At 42.0% G+C, this 16,574-nt stretch overlaps 1 protein-coding gene across 1 annotated transcript in view; it reads right to left on the bottom strand.

Annotated features, from left to right (window-relative positions):
- Positions 1-1,173, bottom strand: part of MED13 (mediator complex subunit 13) — a 95,363-nt gene extending 94,190 nt beyond the window's left edge. Inside the window, exon 1 of the mRNA XM_082861415.1 lies at positions 1,060-1,173. Coding sequence (XP_082717541.1) covers positions 1,060-1,125 — 66 coding nt within the window. The 5' untranslated portion in view covers positions 1,126-1,173. The remainder of the gene's footprint in view (positions 1-1,059) is intronic.
- Positions 1,174-16,574: the final 15,401 nt, after the last annotated feature.

Consider the following 16,574-nt stretch of genomic DNA (forward strand, 5'->3'; position numbering starts at 1 on the left):
GTAAAGGTGCAAAGCCTAAGGTGCCAAAAATGAAACTGCTGATACACGACTGGCAGTTTACACTTGCCAACTAGTTGTGCTCCGCCCACTCAATTCACTTACCTATCACACACTCTCTTAATATTTCTCATAGGACAGGGAAATCGAAAAAAGAAAGTTACCGAAACTTTAAATCATTTATGAAGCTAAGCTACTATCTCATTGAAGACTGAATTTTGCAACAGTTGGTACTTTGAAAGTCTTTATTGGATGTTCCCAGACCTGGGCCAACCTACACAATTGTCTTCCCTACATCCAGCTTCCCCTGACTTTTCAATAAAAGGAGGAGCAGCCTCCTCAAAACATTCTGAAAACGCAGGCAGAACAGACAAATATCAAAACATTCAGTACAGAACCACAGAACCTCCTCCATCAGCCCGCTCCACTCTCACACAAACATAACGTTCTAATAAAAGCAAGACGGCCAGAAATTGTCAAAATGGCAAACTCTTTGCAGAGTTTAAAAGAGAAAACATATGAAATGGCATTTACTGTTTTTTACACAGAGTCTGAAGTCACCCAAGGAAGAAACTAGCCCCCTACAGTTTGACTCATATGAAAAAACGCAAAACGAAAAGAGTGCTTAAGTTCCGGGGTCCTGTTTACTGGGAGAAACCAAACGAGCAGAGTGAGGCAGTGGGAGAACGGGCGACAGTGGAAAGTGGGAGGAGGGGGTACATGGTCAACAAGGAGAAAAGCAACAGTTAAGCAAGAAACACAGAGGGAAATGCTAGCGTCCTGCCAGATAAGGAGCCCAAGTTGAGGACAAGACTACGGTGAGGAAAAAGGAGTCGGAAACAAGAAAAAAGGCCGACACTCCTAAAACAGAGCCCAGGACGGCGGGGGTGGAACGCGTCTCCGGGCTGGTGCCGAGCTTGCCGCGGCGCCGGCTCCGGCTGGGCCTCGCCCGGGGACTCGGGCATCTGGATCCGACCCGGACCCCCTCCCCCACGGCCCAAGGGCGCACCTCGCGGCCCCTCCCCCACCGCCCACTCGCCGCGGCCCCCGCCCGTCACTCACCAGGCAGAAGAGGTTACAGTGACAATCTTCCAGGCTGGCCCCGTTCGGCACGAAGGAGGAACTCATCGTCCCTCACAGCAGCCGCCGCCGGCGCCACAACCCACCATCCGCCATTACCGCCGCCTCCGACCAGAGAGAGAAACACAGACACCGGGGAGGGCGGGGGGGTGGTGGTTGGGGGGGGGCGGTGGAAGAGGAGGCCGCCGGGCCGCCAGCCCTCTCCACCCACCCCCCCGCCGCCGCGAGCAGCCCCCGCCGCCCGGCCGGCACCCAGCCGCTCGGGGCCGAGGGCCGGAGGCGGGAGGGCCGCGCCGCGCTCGCCCCGCCGGCCGGACTGAGGCCGCCGCGGAGCCCGCGGACGCTCGTCCCTCTCTGGGGGACAGAGGGGATGTGTGCCCCTGCCACAAGAAAAAATAATAAATTACACAATAAATAATTAAAATCGAGTCCGAGAGGGCAGAGCCCAAGCCCTGGAGGGTTCTCCCGGGCGAAGAGGCGCCCGCAGAGGGGCGGGAAGGGCGAGAACGGGGAGAGAAGCCGAGGCCCCCGGCCCGGCAGCGGCGATGTCCTTAAGCCCAGAGTCTCCTCTGTGGCGGAGGTGGTGGCGGCGTCTGCGGGCTCAGACCATTCTCTGGCTGTGTCTTCGTGTCGTCCCTGAGCCAAGCCGAACCAGCGTCCGCTCTCCTGCGGCCTCACCTCCGGGACGCCGTAGACTCCCCCATTTTGTGGGCCCAGCGGGCGGTGTTTTTCCCCCTTTAATCCGAATTCACGGGTTTTCCCTTCGCTTTAATGGCGGCCACAGGGACCAGCTCGCCCTCTCTGCTCGCCCATTGGCCGCCTGAAGGTCACATGGGCCCGGGTCTCCGTGGGGAGGAGGAGAGAGGAGGGAGCGAGGGAGGGCCGGGAAGCTTTCAGCAGAGGCGGTGAGCCCAGGGGCACAGGGTAGCCAGCTGGTGGCCACTAAAATAGCGCCATCTGCTGGGTGCCCCGGCCAGTGTGAGATGACCCGGGCCCTGGCGCTATCTTTCTCCTTGCCGGGAGAATTTACAGTACAAGAGGGTTCACATCACAAATCTGAGAATTACGTTGAAATCAGTTTGAATTCTTTGGAAGAGAAAGTGTTGCAAAAATTCCAAGCCATTCTCATTTATTCCACAAGGCCGTGGGGTGCAGAGCAAACCCCTGGGCTTGGGAGTCAGATGATCTGAGAGAGGATTCGGTCACTTGAAAGTTGTGATGTTAAGAAACATAAACGGAACAATATAGCCTGTGGTTAACAGCCTGGGAGTTAGAGCCACCCTGCCTGGTTTCGAACTTTGAGCGAATCACTTACCTCTCTGTGTCTCAGTTTACTCATCTGCGACATGAGGAAACCATATCCCCTACCTCACAGGTTGTTGTGGTAATTGAGTTAACACAAAGAAATCACGTAGCCCAGTGCCCGGCACAGATAAACACTGTTTGGAGTTATCTATTATTGTTGTCATCATTAGGTGTGGCTATTGTGAGGAATAAGTGAACCAGTGTATGTAAGTGCCCACTAGAGCATCATCTCCGTGAGAAAACGGACTTACTTTGGTTCACCGCTGCATCTCTAGTGTCTAAAAAAGGTTCCTAGCACACAGTAGGTGCTTGATAGATGTAAATTTGCAAATGAATGAATGGTAAAAAGTAGGAGTCAAATAAAACGTTAGTTCCCTTTCCCACAAAACATTTAGTTCTTGACTGGATTACACTTCAACGTAGGAGTTCAAACATTTTTTGCCTGAGAGTTTTAGCTGGGAGAGGAGAGAGAGAGAGACAGAAAGAAAGGACGGGGGAAAGGAAGGAAGGAGGAAGAAGTAAAGGTGATTCAAAAAATTGGAGACATCAGTGAGTTAGGACTTTACCAATTTTTAATTTTAATTGCCTCTGTAAAATAATGATGGATTCTTATATGTCACTTCCTCAGCCACAGATTAAAAAGCTTTCCTCCTCTACCTATATAGATTCATGCATGGTGGTGAAGAGTCCAGATCTTGAAGCCAAAGGCCTATAGAAAAAGTTCTGCCACTTGCCGATCTTGGACTTCAGGGCAAATTAATTTCTCTTACTCTCAGTTTTCTCATTGTAAAATAGTGATAATAAAAGTACTTTTCAGGACTTCCCTGGTGGTCCAGTGGTAAAGAATCCACCTTCCAATGCAGGAGACGCAGGTTTAATACCTGGTGGGGGAACTAAGATCCTACATGCCACGGGGCAACTAAGCCCACGTGCCTCAACTAGAGAGTCTGCCTGCCGCAAACTACAGAACCCTCGCGCTCTGGAGCCCATGTGCCTCAACTAGAAGGCCTCGAGCCTCAAGGAAGAGCCCACACACCGCAACTAAGACCCACCGCAGCCAAAAATTTAAAAATAAATAAATAAATATTTTTAAAAAATAATGAAAATACTTCTCTCCTAAAGTGTCTGGTGGATGAAACGGTGAAGGCATGGGGCTTGCCACAGTATTTACTAAATGTTAGCTATTAATATATTTTTAAAAATCATTATTGAGCACCTGATGCTCAACTGACTGTGTTCCTGGTCTGTGCTAGGCCTGCGATACAAATATGAATAAGATACATGCATATCCCTAAAGATTCCTGAAGCAAGGCAATAAAGGAACCATTTCCCACAGAATAAGATAAAATACAGGGGCTTCCCTGGTGGCGCAGTGGTTGAGAATCTGCCTGCCAACGCAGGGGACACGGGTTTGAGCCCTGGTGTGGGAAGATTCCACATGCCGCGGAGCAACTGCACCCATGAGCCACAACTACTGAGCCTGCGCGTCTGGAGCCTGTATTCCGAAACAAGAGAGGCTGAGATAGTGAGAGGCCCGCGCACCGCGATGAAGAGTGGCCCCCACTCGCCGCAACTAGAGAAAGTCCTCGCACAGAAACGAAGACCCAATACAGAAATAAATTAATTTTTTTAAAAAAGATAAAATACAAAGTAGGTAATTGCTTTAATATGTATGTATCAACTATGTCACAATAGGAGTGCTGAAGGAGGAGCACCAAAGTCAGAGCAGGCATCTCAAAGTAGGTAGCATTTGAAATCAGATTTGAAGGATAAAATGAATTCTTATAAAGCCCTTTGAAACAGTTAAATCTTATTAAACCCAATTCAGATCCAAAGGCCACATATCAAAGTCAATTATACAACCAGGACTGATTCAATCCAGGAGTTCAAATCAACTAAGGTTCACATCCTTTCTAACTGAGTTCCCACACTGGGAGGCAGCAATCTCCAGGCCCAGTAAGGTAAGAGACCCTCTGCTCATCTCTGTTTCCCTGAGAGAATCCTCAGACCCTTGTTCCCACTGCTTTTGTCACTCTGAAAAGTCCTCCCCCACCTTTTATTTTATCTAAAACCATCCTTTTTAGAAGTCTTGCCCTCCACTGCCCACACCCCCTCCCCCCAACCTGAGCACCTTCCTCAGAGGAGGCAGATAGAATCTGCCTGAAACCCACCAGGTGGGAAGTAACATTTGATTGACTTTTCATTTGAATGTCAATCTTCTCAAAAAGAAGGGAGAGAGAGGGGCGGGGAGGCAGGAGGGAGAGGTGAAAAAGTAGAAGAGAGATTGAGAGAAAAAGAATTGAGAAACAAAGTGGAGGAAAGGGACACCAACTGTGAGAGGACTGGAAACATCATGGGGAGGAGAGAAAAGAGCAATGTCAGCATACAGAGAACATGTCAGTAGCCACCTACATTCTCTTAAAATGACATTTTGTGTGATTTAAAGAATAAGGGAAATAACAGTATATGTATGTTGTCAGAAGTTTGGAAGATACAGAAAAGTGTAAAGATGAAAAAATTTTAAATGTATATTACCCCCCATATGCCCATGACTTTCCATATATATATCATATATATATACATACATATATGGTTGAAGTCATACTATATATACACTTTACTACACATATTTGTCATCTAGAATGTGTCAGTCAGGTCATGTAAGGACAAGGTACAGGATACACAAGGAGCTCATAATCTTGCTAGATATGGCACTTGGACTGTTGGACAAACTAAGATCAAAACTCCACACCATGCCTGCTAGCTCCCTAACTTCCATTTACTAATTTATAAAATGCATGTAATAATAGCACATATATGTTAGCGTCGTTGTGAAAATTAAAAGAGATAATCCAAGTAAAATAGGAGAGCCAACCAGGAATCTTAAGATGCACTGAGAGGTTGCCTTGAGTCAATAATCACCTATTGTCTTCACTCTTTGAAACATGGATTCACTCAGTGATCTACATTTAAAACTGTTCTTTACATAGAGAATGGACTTGAGGACACGGGGAGGGGGAAGGGTAAGCTGGGACGAAGTGAGAGAGTGGCATGGGCATATATACACTACCAAACGTAAAACAGATAGCTAGTGGGAAGCAGCTGCATAGCACAGGGAGATCAGCTCGGTGCTTTGTCACGACCTAGAGTGGTGGGATAGGGAGGGTGGGAGGGAGATGCAAGAGGGAGGGGATATGGGGATATATGTATATGTATAGCTGGTCCAGTTTGTTATAAAGCAGAAACTAACATACCATTGTAAAGCAATTATACTCCAATAAAGATGTTAAAAAATAAAACAATAAAACTGTTCTTTAACTTCTTCATCCTTTTAAGGGCTCCATTCTGAATGGGAAAATGGAGGTGCCAGTCCTCCAGGAAGGGTGACAGACTTACATCACCCGAGACTGAGAAAGTCCAGGAAAGGGCAATGTTTGGCCTTAGGACTTATGCTCCCCTCCTGATCCTGAAAAATCCCAGGGTTTAGAGCAGCTCTGTCCAGTAGAAATATAAGAGCTAAATAAATAATTAAAATTTTTTCAGTAGCCGCATTAAAAGAGAGAAAAAGAAATAGGTGACATTAATTTTAGTTATGTATTATATTTATCCCAATGTAACATAAATACTATTATTTCACATGTAGTCAACATAAAAATTTATTATTGGGATGGTTTGCTTTTCTAACCAGAACTTTAAAATCTGCATGTACTTTCACTTATAGCACATTTCAGTTTGGACCAGTCACATTTCAAGTGCCTAACAGCTACATGTGGCTAGTGGCTACTGTGTTGGATAACACAAGTCTACAGTCAAAAGCTGAAAGCTGGGCTTCCCTGGTGGCACAGTGGTTGAGAGTCCGCCTGCCGATTCAGGGGACGCGGGTTCGTGCCCCGGTCCGGGAAGATCCCACATACCGCGGAGCGGCTGGGCCCGTGAGCCATGGCCGCTGAACCTGCGAGTCTGGAGCCTGTGCTAGAGAGGTCACAACAGTGAGAGGCCCGTACCGCAAAAAAAAAAAAAAAAAAGCTTAAAGCTAAGGACCAATTAAGCTGTGGAGTGAGTGGTCTTGAGCCCGGGGACAATATTGATTTCCTTAAGGTCATGTTAATGGTTTAATGGTGTACTTAATTCAATAGAAAACAAAAGGCTGAGGCATTACAAACCATTTTATTTAGTGAATGCACAGACACTCTTAGCTGAAAATAGAAATAAACAGATAAAGTAAATTAGCAAGTTGAGACAATAAGAACACTTTACAGTTCTAAGCCTCAAATATCCTGAATTGTCTTGACAGTTGCCCTGACTTGCCATTTTTCTTAGTAGTACAGCATCTACTCTCAACCTCATTTACTTCTCAATAAATGTTTTATTTTAATATTAAGTTTGAAGCCAGTTCCCCCTAATTTCCTCACTTTGAAATTTGGCTTGTAAACCTGCATAAGCAAATCAGATATTCCCCTCCCCCTATCTTTATCCTACTTGAGATAGTCATTTGACTCCTCTGGATCTCTGTTTCCTCAAACATAATAAACAGATTGGATTAAATAATTGGTATGATTTATCACCTAATATGTAATTCTTAATATATGTCAGGCCCTGTGCTAAGTATTTTGCATTAATTATCTATAAACCTTGCCACAAGCTTCTAAGGTAAGTACGTACTATATTATCCCAATTTTCTAGATTGGGACACTGAGATTTAGAGAGCAACTTGCCCAAGGCCAAAGAGGTCTGTAAAGTATGCTAATCTATTGTGAGGGGCTCAAGAGAAACTTCCTGGATGGGCAGTTGAAACTAAATCTTGAAGGATGAGTTGGGTTGAGCTTGAAGATGCAGATGAGAGGGGAAGGAGAGGGACAGAAGGAATAGGGGGAGGACTGGAAAGCCTGGTGTTGGTAAGAAAAGATTTGGCTGAAGAAGTAACCCTCAAGGCCAAATCATGAAGAGTTTGGATTTTGTCCAGAAGAGGATGAATAACCACTGAAAACTTTAAACATGAGAGTGCTGAGCTAAGATTTGTTTTTAGAAACAAGATGCCAAGAGACTTGTTGGGGGCATTGCCGTAATCCAGGCAGGAAGTGAAGAGGCCTGAACTAATTAAGAGGAGCTTATCTGAGAACATCCTTTCTTTCTGTTTCACATTTATTCCCTCCATCAAGGTATCAGCAAGGAAGATAGGGAAGTAGAGGAAATCACTTCTGCAAAATGCTGAGCATTCCTTTCTTATTGAGCAGATGATTTTTCTCAGAATAGCCAAAGTTGAGAGAGGAGACAAGTGCAGTTTGCTGAACCTCCTCCTCCTGCTAAAAGGTTCCAGGCAGGACTTTGGTCATGCAGGATAATTACTCCTGCCAAGATACAAACCGGTTTGCAATTTTATTGTTCTCTTCCCCCAAGAAAAGGTTCAGAGGAGTTCAAAAGATGTGACCAGCCAAGAAAATAGGAAGATTATTCTAGAATCTCTTGGTTCTACCAAGAGTATATAAGGGATTTAATAGTAATATAGACGAAGGTAGCAGAGTTTTATACCATTTCTATCACTGGCTTTGACATTCACTCATTCATTCACTTAATACCTACTGAAATTTACTATGAGCAAGGTTCTGTACTAGGTGTCATGATGATGGGGCAATATGCAAGAGTGCATCAGACCTCCATCTGTGGTCTCAGCTTCTGCTGTGAAGTCCCAGCTCTTGGGCTGGTGTATCTGTTATCTATTGCTGCATAGTAAATTACCTTGAAACTTCACATCTTAAAACAACAAACATTTCATTATCTCACACAGTTCCTGAGGTTTAGTAATCCAAGAGCGACTTAGCCAGGTGGTTCTGGCTCAGGCTCTCTCATGAGGTTGCAGTCAAGATATTGGCTGGGGCTGCAGTCATCTCAAGGCTAGAGTAGGGCTGAAGACTTGATTTCCAAGTTCACTCACATGGTTGTTGGCAGGACATAGTCCCTAGCTGGCCATTGGCCAGAGGCTTCAGTATTCTTCCAGGTGGCCTTCTCCTTAGAGCTGCATACAACACGGCAGCTTGTTTCTCCAATAGGGAGTTATCCAAGAGATAGAGTCAGAGAAAGACAGAGATACCAGAATGGAAGGTGCAGTTTTTTTAATAACCTATTCTCAGAAGTAACTTACCATCATTTCTGCTATATCATTTTGGTCACACAGACCAACTGTGATAGAGTGTGGGAGGGGCCTACACTCTACAGGGTGTGAATACAAGGAGGGAAGGATAATTAAGGGCTATCTTGAAGGCTGGCTACCACAGTCCATCCTCTGGTCTCCAATGATTCATGTCCCTCCCACATGCAAAATACACTCATTTCCTCCCGAAGTCACCAAAAGTCTCATCTCATTATAGCGTTAGCTTAAAGTCCAACATCTCATCCTCTAAATCAGGTCCAGGTACATCTGAGGCTCCTTGGGTGTAGTTCCTTAAGTACAGCCCCTTGAGTACAGTTCCTCTCCCCCTGTGAAACGAAAACAACAACTTATGTGCCCCTCCATACACCCAACACACCATGGTGAGACAGGTGTAACAGGGTAACTGTTCAAAAAGAGGGAAAATGGCGGGCACAAAGGGGTCACTGGTCCATTATAATTCTGAAAACCAGCTGAACAAATGTTGAACATTCCTTGATTAAGTCTCAAATCCTGGGAATAATTCTCCCTGGCTCTCAGCTCCATGTTCTGGAGTTTTGGATCTGACCCCTGAGTCATCCTCCCTTTCTCCCTTTTTTTTTTTTTTTTTTTTAATGAAAGATAGTCCATGTTTACCACTGAGAACTTTTCTCAGCCTACTTCTTGCCAGTGGAACTTTGAGGATCCAAAGACCTCTTTTCGTTTTGTACTATCTCTATCCCTTTTGGTCCAAGATGGCAATGTTTCTTCATACATATTTATTTTTTAAATGTTATGAGCCTTCCATGAATGTTATTGGGGTCCACTCCATTAGATGAAAGCCACACCTACAAATATGTTTCAGATAAGCTCTTCTCTACCTTGGGCTTCTGGTGAGATAACTGATGGACAATGCCCTTAAGCTTCCTAGGTGCTTTATCATTTTATTGAGAGACTGTGTGACACATGCCTTTAATCTCTTTAGAGGACTTTTTGTCTGGCCAAATAGTATTCTGACGCACAACCTTAAATCTTTCTGAGACTGTAACAAAAGATTTTACAATCTCTCCCTTGGCTTCATCTTAGGACCATGTTTTACTAGCAGTGCCCTGGATTTGTAGCTCAGAAGCTACATCTTAATTTTAGCATTGTTTGCCATTCAGAGAAGGTGAGAATTTTCAAAACCATCAAATTCTGTCTCCTTTTTGTTTAAACTGTTAACAGTTCTTCCTTTAGTTTACCTCTCTCCTCTCACATTTTACTAGAAGCAACAAGAAGAAACCTTTGCTTGGAAATCTCCCTAGCTAGATCACCCAATTCATTAGACACATTTTCTACCTTTTGGTTACTGCAGGGAACAGTGTTACTGAACTTTCTGCCACTATATAATAAGGATTGCCTTTCCTCCAGTTTCCAATTACATTACCTCATTTTTCTGCAAGCCTTCACCTGTAGCCATATAAAAGAGTGGGATACTTCTATTAACAGTTTCTTCAAGGTACTTTAGGCTTTCACTAACACTCTCCCCAAAGTCTGTTGTCCAGTTCCAAAGTTACTTATGCATCTTAGGATTTTGTTATGGCTGAATCTCACTTCCAGGTAGCAACATCTATATTAGATATCTATTTCTGTGTAACATATTATTCTGAAACTTAGCAGTTTAAAGCAACAACTATTTATTATCTCTTACAGTTTCTGAGGCTACCAGATCTGCTTCTAAGGTGGCTCACTCACATGGATGGCAAGTTGGTGCTGGCTGTTGGCAGGAGACCTCAGAATCTTTTCCCATAGGTCTGTCTTCAGGGGTCCTTGCATCCATGGTAAGTGGCTTTTCCTAGAGCAAGGGATCTAAGGCGCCAAGGCAGAAGTTACAATGTCTTTTATTATCTAGCCTCAGAAATCCTACACTGTCACTTCTACAGTAATCTATTTGTCACACAAATCAGCTCTGATTCAATGTACAAGGGGAATACCAATACATGAGGATTGTTCTAGGTTATCCTGAAGGCTGGCTACCATAGCATGTTTTCTACCTTTCTAGGTTCCTTTGTTAATACTCTTTCCCTCAACAAAGCTACTTTCAAAATAGATATATCTTGGGCAGCCAAATCATGTATGCCGTATTGAAAAACATCATATTACCTGGTCAAATTTTAAAGAATTTCAGCACAAATTAAGCCAGCCTTCTGAATTTCTATCTTTTTTTAAAAAAAAAAAAAAAGTCCCTATTGCACAAGTTAAGTAAGTCAGGAACCTCTTAAGAATGAAGATTGATCCAAAGGCTGAAGAGTCATCATTGATGAGGAACTGTATTATCGTGATACCAGTTTCATTTCTCTGCTCACCATAAACAAATTCATCTGTCTTTTTCTGGGATAGGTATGTGTAATATGTGACATGCTTGATTTTAGAAGGCTTCTTTTTAAAAAACATGAAAACTATGTAAATAATCAGTAATTTCTTTTTCTTTAATAAGCCCATTGCATTCATTCAAAACCTTTATCTTTCAATGTGGGATAAGTTACTAAATTATATGTCCAGAATAGATGTTACATTTTAATTAATAAAAGGACTTATATTCTTCTCATAGGAACCACCTCACCCTTTATGTAGTTCTCCCCTATGAGACCCTTCCAAAGGTAAACTACTGTCCTTTCCTTCAGTGATTTGCCAAACAGAGGCAGTGTGGTGTATGAAAAGCATAAGCTTTGGTATTAAAGCTCTATATTCTGATTCTGCTAGCTGTGTGACCTTGGGCAAGTTACCTAACTTCTCCAAACCTCTGTTTACCAATATGTAAAAGGGGGGTAATAACACCAAACTGTCATAAGAATTAGATGATATAATGTAGTAATAATGCTTAGCACAATGCCAATTAGAGTAAGGGCTCAATGAATGATAGTTATTATTAACAATTTGGGCAAGAAATGCTACCCATGAGAAGTTTCTTCTACTCTTCAGTTCTTACCTACTCCTAGTTCTACACAGCATCCATGGTTAGTGATTTTCAAACGTTGAAATGAAGGAACTACAAAAATAACAATGATTAAAAAGCTCAATTTATGAGTGTGTTGCTCTTTAAAGTTTTCTCTGGATGCAAAGCAGTCCATTCAATACCTAATTCAAATATGAACTAGAAAAAATTTTTTAAATCTGCTTTTTCTTATAGTAATGAATTTCAAGAAATATAAGATACTGAAACACCACAAAATGATCATTAGATTACCACTCTGGGCTTAATTTTCCCAAAGACATAAATCTTGAGACATTTTGAGAAGTATTGAATGAACTTTGGAGGTATTCACCTTTGTTTAAGACTCTTTCCCTCTGTTTTTCAGATGGAAGGCGGAAAAGAATAATACTTCCCAAAGCCCTTTTTATATATTCAAATGAATAGCCATGATCAAAGAGATGAATTACAAAGAATGATCAGGAACATAAATATGTACATATTTTGAATCAGTAGTAAGTGGGTTTCGCAGTTTTCAATGCAAAATAATTTCATACTTCATATTATTTATACCTTGACCTATTTGCATACTTTAAAAAACTTAAATACAAATGGCACTTAGAAAACACACAAAATGAGCAGGCCCGGTTTTAGAAAAGAAAATATGAGTAAACCAGATTAAGAATATATGATTTTTTCAAACTTAATTTACAAAGCAGCAGCAGATATTATTTTATTATTGAAAACATTTAACACAAAGTATTAGTGTAGGCTAGTTTTCTTTCTTATGCAACTCAAAATGATGGTTTATAAAGGACCATAGCCTATACGGATATGATGGAATGCCATGTAGCTACCAAAAATGACAAGAACCTAGCTTAATGTCCATACGTGGAAATGTGTACATAGAGTAATATAAATAGAAGAGACACAAAATAGCATGTATACTGATTAAACCATGTAGAAATATATGTATAATGTATATATGTAAATATACATATAATGTAGTATAGTGGAAAGAAAGAGAGAATAGAAGAGCTGAGTTCTAGTTGTGACAGGGCCTTCCCTTGGCTGGGTATCCATATCTGAGCAATTTATCTGCTTGTTCTCAGTTTCCTCACCTATGAAATGAAGGAGTTGATCTCGACTGATTTCAAGGCCATTCTCAGTGCTAACATTTAGTGATTTCATAGTTCAAAGGTTTGGAGTGACATAAATATAGTTTACTGTTTACTACCTTCTTTCCTGTAAAGTTGTTCAGGTTAATAATAATATTAAAAGGATACCACATGTCTTTAGTAAGACCTAGGAGAGAAATAATATTCATCAATAAATAAGATTCAGTGATAGATAAATGTACTATTTTCTTTAAACTTTGTTTAAAAAAACAAAAAGGCAATAGGAAGTCACTGAAGGTTTTGGAGTAGAAAAGTGGCATGATAAAGATGCATTTTAGGGTGCTCACCACGCACCAGCACCAGGTGCTATCACTTACACCCAAACCAGGGCTCTGACTGTCACAGCCAAGAGAGCGCAGGCTGCTGGGGAGCTGGTTTTTGCAGAATGTTGAGTAGACTTCCCTTTGCTGTACATCTCTAGGAATAAACCTACAAAGGAGGCAAAAGACCTGTAGTCAGAAAACTATAAGATACTGATGAAAGAAATCAAAGATAACACAAATAGATGGAGAGATATACCATGTTCTTGGATTGAAAGAATGAATATTGTGAAAATGACTATACTACCCAAAGCAATCTACAGATTCAGTGCAATCCTTATCAAATTACCAATGTCATTTTTCACAGAATTAGAACAAAAAAATTTACAACTTGTATAGAAACACAAAAGACCCCAAACATCCAAAGCAATCTTGAGGAAGAAAAATGGAGTTGGAGGAATCAGGCTCCGTAACTTCAGACTATACTACAAAGCTACAATAATCAAGACAGTATGGTACTGGCACAAAAACAGAAATATATATCAATGGAACAGGATAGAAAGCCCAGAGATAAAGCCATGCACCTATGGTCACCTAATCTATGACAAAGGGGGCAAGAATATACAATATACAATGGAGAAAAGACAGCCTCTCCAATAAGTGGTGCTGGGAAAACTGGACAGCTACATGTAAACGAATGAAATTAGAACACTCCCTAACACCATACACAAAAATAAACTCAAAATGGATTAAAGACCCAAACGTAAGGTTGGACACTATAAAATTCTTAGAGGAAAACATAGGCAGGACACTCTTTGACATAAATCACAGGAAGATCTTTTTTGATTCACCTCCTAGAGTAATGAAAATAAAAACAAAAAAATAAACAAATGGGACCTAATGAAACTTAAAGGCTTTTGCACAGTAAAAGAAACCATAAACAACATGAAAAGACAACCCTCAGAATGGGAGAAAATATTTGCAAATGAAGCAAAGGACAAATGATTAATCTCCAAAATATGCAAACAGCTCATGCAGCTCAATATCAAAAAAACAAACAACTCAATCAAAAAATGGGTGGAAGACCTAAATAGACTTTTCTCCAAAGAAGATATACAGATGGCCAACAGGCACATGAAAAGACTCAACATCACTAATTATTAGAGAAATGCAAATCAAAACTATAATGAGGTCCACCTCACACTGGTCAGAATGGCCATCACCAAAAAATCTACAAACAATAAATGCTGGAGAAGGTATGGAGAAAAGTGAATCCTCTTACACTGTTGGTGAGAATGCAAATTGATACAGCCACTATGGAGAACAGTATGGAGGTTCCTTAAAAAACTAAAAATAGAGCTACCATATGACCCGGCAATCCCACTCCTGCACATATACCCAGAGAAGACCATGATTCCAAAAGATACATGCACCCCAATGTTCATTGCAGCACTATTTACGATAGCCAGGACATGGAAGCAACCTAAATGTCCATCAAGAGAGGAATGGATAAAGAAGATGTGGTGCGTATATACAATGGAATATTACTCATCCATAAAAAGGAATGAAATTGTGCCATTTGCAGAGACGTGGATGGACCTAGAGGCTGTCTCCATTTTTTAACATAACAAGCAGACCACACGCTGAGCCTCCTGCCTAGAATGTGGGGCATGGGAAAGGGTGTGCCAGGGATGCCCCACAGCTTCTATCTGCCCACTCACATTTCCCAGGCTCCCTTGCTGTTAGTGAGATCATGTGACTTAGTTGCCGTGGAGTCTGAGGCATTTACTAGAGGGTGGAGCCTCCACCAGTGCAGGTGAAACAAAGCCCATGCTGGCCCACAGTGGACATATCAAATAAGTGGTAAATACATGTTCATGTGTATTAAACCTTGAGATCTGGGATTGTTTGTTCCTGCAGCATAACTTAGCCTAACCTCACCAATACAACTGTGTTGTCATTCCCTTCCCTCAGATGAGAAACCTGGGGCTCAGGGCTTCCCTGCTGGCACAGTGGTTGAGAATCCGCCTGCTAATGCAGGGGACACGAGTTTGATCCCTGGTCCGGGAAGATCCCACATGCCGCGTGTGCCACAACTACTGAGCCTGTGCTCTAGAGCCTGTGAGCCACAACTACTGAGCCCACGTGCCGCAACTACTGAAGCCCGCACGCCTAGAGCCCGTGCTCCACAACTAGACAAGCCACCACAATAAGCCTGCGCACTGCAATGAAGAGAAGCCCCTGCTCGCCGCAACTAGAGAAAGCTCGCGCACAGCAAGGAAGACTCAACGCAGCCAAAAATAAATAAATATACAAACAAATAAATAAATATCTATTTTAAAAAGTTGCATTTTAAATCAGGCAATGGTGTGCATCATGCCTGAAAACAAAGGGAGAATGTACGCAGAATGACCCATATTGGCGATTGACAATATTCTAGGCATGAGGTAGTGAGGGCTTGAACTTGGGAGGAAGCAGTCATTTATTCATTTATTTGGTTGGCACTTATGGACCCTTACCATGCTAAATTCAGAGGGAACAAATATACTATGAGTACACAATTATACTCCATTCCCTTTCCCAATTTAATTATCTTCATAGAATTTATCATTACCTGAAATTCCACTTACATATTTGTTTGTTTATGTATTATTTTATTTTCTGTCTCACCCTCCAGAAAAGAAGTTCCATGAGGGCAGACAGACCATATGTATAAATACTCAACAAATACTTGCTGAATTAAAGAATAAATGAAAATTATACTGCACCTTATAGACAAAGTCAAATATCTTTTCTGATACAGTTCTACAGCTTCGTAGCTTCAGGCTAATTTAGTACCAAAAGCCCCTACAAGACCCTCCTGCTGTGTTTATGATAAAATTAAATTATTGCTATGACTGCCCTCCTTTCAGCCTACTACTAAAGTATTTCCCCATAAATTTTGCTCCCTTTCTGTTCAGAAATTCCTCTTTCTCTGGTAGAAATGAAGCTAGGAGAGAGATGATTATCTATGCTTTACTCTCAGCACTTCTTTCTGAATTACTTGTATCTAGATTTTTGTTTATTAATTTAATAGAGTGGTTAAATATTCATTAGCTTTTTCCTTGCAACTTCAGTTCACAAACTTAGTTGAATGTAAATAATACCAAACACTTTCTCTCTCAAAGCTGTTGGGAAAAGGGATAGAGGTGAGGGTCAGAGGTGAGGCGTTGGGGGTGGTGAGGTTGGAGGAGGGCTCAGAAGGTCAACAATTAGCAATGGTTTTACTACCATCTCTCTGTGGTTTTTACAACTCCCCTCTCTCTTCAGCTTTAGCGGCTCACCTCAGTCATGGGGCTCTAACACCCCCCTCTCTGAGCAACACTTGAATCTGCTTCCCTTAAAAATAATAGCACTTCACATTTGTAGAGTGCTTGTAAGTCTACAAAATGCTTTTTCCCTCTATGATCTTACTTACATCTTATTTAATCTCTTTGTTCTCAAACAGATTATTAGTTTTTGTTTTGTTTTTCTCAGAGAACTAAGAGGAAAGCTTGAGTAATAGATGTGGGAAAAGGAAGTTTCTAGATAGTGAGTTATAAACTGACTAAATGCTAACCCTGTAATCATGATGAGACCAAAGCTGTTTTGATTGGCTCAGGTTCCTCACTCTGGACAGAGTTGATTTATTACCTTCCAAG

This window comes from Leucopleurus acutus, assembly GCF_964270905.1.
Source record: "Leucopleurus acutus genome assembly, chromosome: 19".
Taxonomy (NCBI): domain Eukaryota; kingdom Metazoa; phylum Chordata; class Mammalia; order Artiodactyla; family Delphinidae; genus Leucopleurus; species Leucopleurus acutus.